Below are 2,704 nucleotides of genomic sequence, written 5' to 3'. Positions count from 1 at the left end.
TATCCCTCCTTTTCTCTCTATGTCCTCTTCCTGCCACTGCCTCTCCTTCCTCCTTTACCACTGAAAAGTCATGCCTATCTGCTGTGGCACTCAAGAAACAGTGCCAACGCTTAGCGGCAGGAGCATGAGAGAAGTCAAACAGCTGCCATACTATCCTAGCCTCTTTTTTCCCTCATTATTCCCCTTTTTCCTAACATCACTGCATACCAGGAGCCTTCTGGTTCAAATGGGCCTTAACTATCGGAAATCTGAATGGCACCAAGCCCTTTTTTAACATCTACTTTCGTTGCAACATAAATTGCAGCAAAAAAAAAAAAATTCTGATTCAACTGACATTAGTCAGTAGACCAATGCTTTGGAGAAATAACAGACTACATGTACAAACACATAGCATAGAAATTAATTAAAATTTCTATTTCATCATGGTAACCTGCCTCTTATAATGACCAGAGTGAAGCCAAACGTCATCAAGAGCCACTTCCATGCAGTGCTTGCAGATAAGCTGGTGCCAAATCACTGAGGCTCACTCTGCCATTCTTACTCAAAGTGCTCCGAGAAACCTACAACAGCCATCCAGAGAGCATCCTCAGCACAACTGTCAAATTAAATAACCTGTCAGCAAGGGCTTTCACATCTAGATTTAACAAGGGATCAGAGCTCACATTCGTCCTTCCAAAGACAGCAGAAAAACCCAAACTCAACATGCTCACCTCACTATTCTGCATACACACACAGAGCACTGGCTACATGGTAGCTATTCTACACAGGAGCTAGTCATCTTTTCCAGTCGAGTTAAAACATTGCAGAGATGTAACATCCAGATGTCAGGCAAATTTATTTTGCGTTTGTGTTTTTCTTACCAGCGTAGATAAATAGTCCTTTGGTAACTCAGACGTAGCCTCAGCGTGCATTGTGAAATCACCAGAATCCGAGAAGGGTGTAAGCGGCCTTATCTTTAATATGTCACCTTTCTGGGATCTTTGACCCCAGGAGCTCATACACACAAGCGCTTCAACGGCTTCAATGTCATTCTGCTCCAAGGTGCTGCAGGTAGACCTTTCGCTGTCATGACGCTGCCTTTCACGGATGGACTCGTAGATATCCACAATGTCAACCTAAACAGAATCGGATTACTGGCTATTAGGACAAGTCAACACCACCCACATACTGTCTGCTCACGATGAAGGTCATCTGAAACAGATCCCATGCCCACGGCAAGATTTTTCCCAACCAGCTCAACTCTTATCCTCCCCTCCAGCAGCTCACCTCCCCACTCTTGTTACTCTTAGTATAAAAAAAAAAAAAAAAAAGTAATAGAAAGTAGCATGATTTGCAGGAAAGGAACATATGCGTGATTGCTCCTGTTTCCAGAGCTCCTTTCCTGGATTACATTGCTCTGAATAAACACATCCCATGCTTGCATGAGAGTAAAAAGAGAAAAAAATCCTGACTTCCAACTTTAAACAAAGGCGGCTGTTTCCTGGACTCCAAAGATGACTATTCAGCATTAATCTCATTCTAGTAACATTTAGAAGATAAATTTCAGCTGACAGCAAGATGCATTAAGGAATGATCACTGACTCTGAATACTACATCTTGCAAAAAGCATTTAATCTTATTTTTACCAATAGGAAAGCCAGGGTGAAGGGAAGGAAGAAAAGAAAACAGTCTTCAAAGTGCAGCAGGACTTTTTTTTTGTATTGTATTTTAGAAAGGTATGATACTACCTAGGTGCTAGGTATCCCAAAATGTACTATGAGTAACACCAAGGTAAACATAATCATATTGATTTGTTTCCAGTTGCAAGCATCAACAGAAGTTTGTGTGTATTCATGCACGCAGAACAGTGGACTTCTCTGTGAAAGTGTACCAAAACCTCATAAAGCTCTCACAGCACTTAGCAGGGACTCCAAAAGCTGTGTTGCGCTGCTGGTTTTTTGCTCACATGCCAGCTCAGTCTCAGCTAGGCATCCAAACTCTTCCAGTAGTAACTGCGAAGGCTGGGATTCAGAAGCATAGACCAAGATTTTTGAGCCTACTGCTGTTATACAGAGCACTTACACACCGCAGCAAAAGGGTTTTAACTAGAAAAGCACCACTACACCGTTAGCATGGCCTAAAGCCCTGGAGGGAACTATACTTGTCGGGTGACATCACTTAACACACCTAAGTCAACAAGTTTTGTTACCAAGTTAAGTTGCATGGAATGATCCTGGCTCAACAGAGTCACCAAGACCGAAAGCTGCCTGGCATGACCTTCGCTACAGGGATGTGCACGGCAAAGATATTAAACATAACGGATCCAAAAACGCCAGTACCACACTCATAGGGGACTTTGGGTTAAAGCATGAGGTACCAGGCATGGAGATGTCAAGATCGGGGAGCAGGAAGGCATTAAAGCACTCCAAAGCTTAGAGAGATTCCTGAGAATTTCCAGTGAAAACAAGGAGAAAACTGCTGTTTCCTGCAAGCCTGGACCTAGACCCCCTGGCAGACAGGGGCCACACCAGGCAAGGCTCTGCACTAAGCAGTCGGAAAGCTTGTAAGTCCTCCTCAAAGAGTGACTGCGGGCAACCAATCCGGCAATTTTGGGTTTTTTCCAACCTCACGTTTCAGGAGAGAAGCTCTCCCTAAAGAAACAAAACAAAAAACCCAAACAAACACCAAAAAAAGCCCCTTCTCAAGGCGAGCGCTCTCCCGCTGC

The 2,704-nt window shown here is 43.7% G+C and overlaps 1 protein-coding gene across 1 annotated transcript in view; it reads right to left on the bottom strand.

The window, feature by feature from the left end:
- Positions 1–1,115, bottom strand: part of KLF11 (Kruppel-like factor 11) — a gene marked incomplete at its 5' end in the record, with an annotated part of 4,354 nt that extends 3,239 nt beyond the window's left edge. Inside the window, one exon of the mRNA XM_009874454.1 lies at positions 861–1,115. Coding sequence (XP_009872756.1) covers positions 861–1,115 — 255 coding nt within the window. The remainder of the gene's footprint in view (positions 1–860) is intronic.
- Positions 1,116–2,704: the final 1,589 nt, after the last annotated feature.

The sequence above is a fragment of the Apaloderma vittatum genome, unplaced genomic scaffold (assembly GCF_000703405.1).
Source record: "Apaloderma vittatum isolate BGI_N311 unplaced genomic scaffold, ASM70340v1 scaffold23858, whole genome shotgun sequence".
Lineage (NCBI taxonomy): Eukaryota > Metazoa > Chordata > Aves > Trogoniformes > Trogonidae > Apaloderma > Apaloderma vittatum.
The sequence above is the reverse complement of the archived record's forward strand: the minus strand, read 5'-3'. Positions and strand labels throughout refer to the sequence as shown.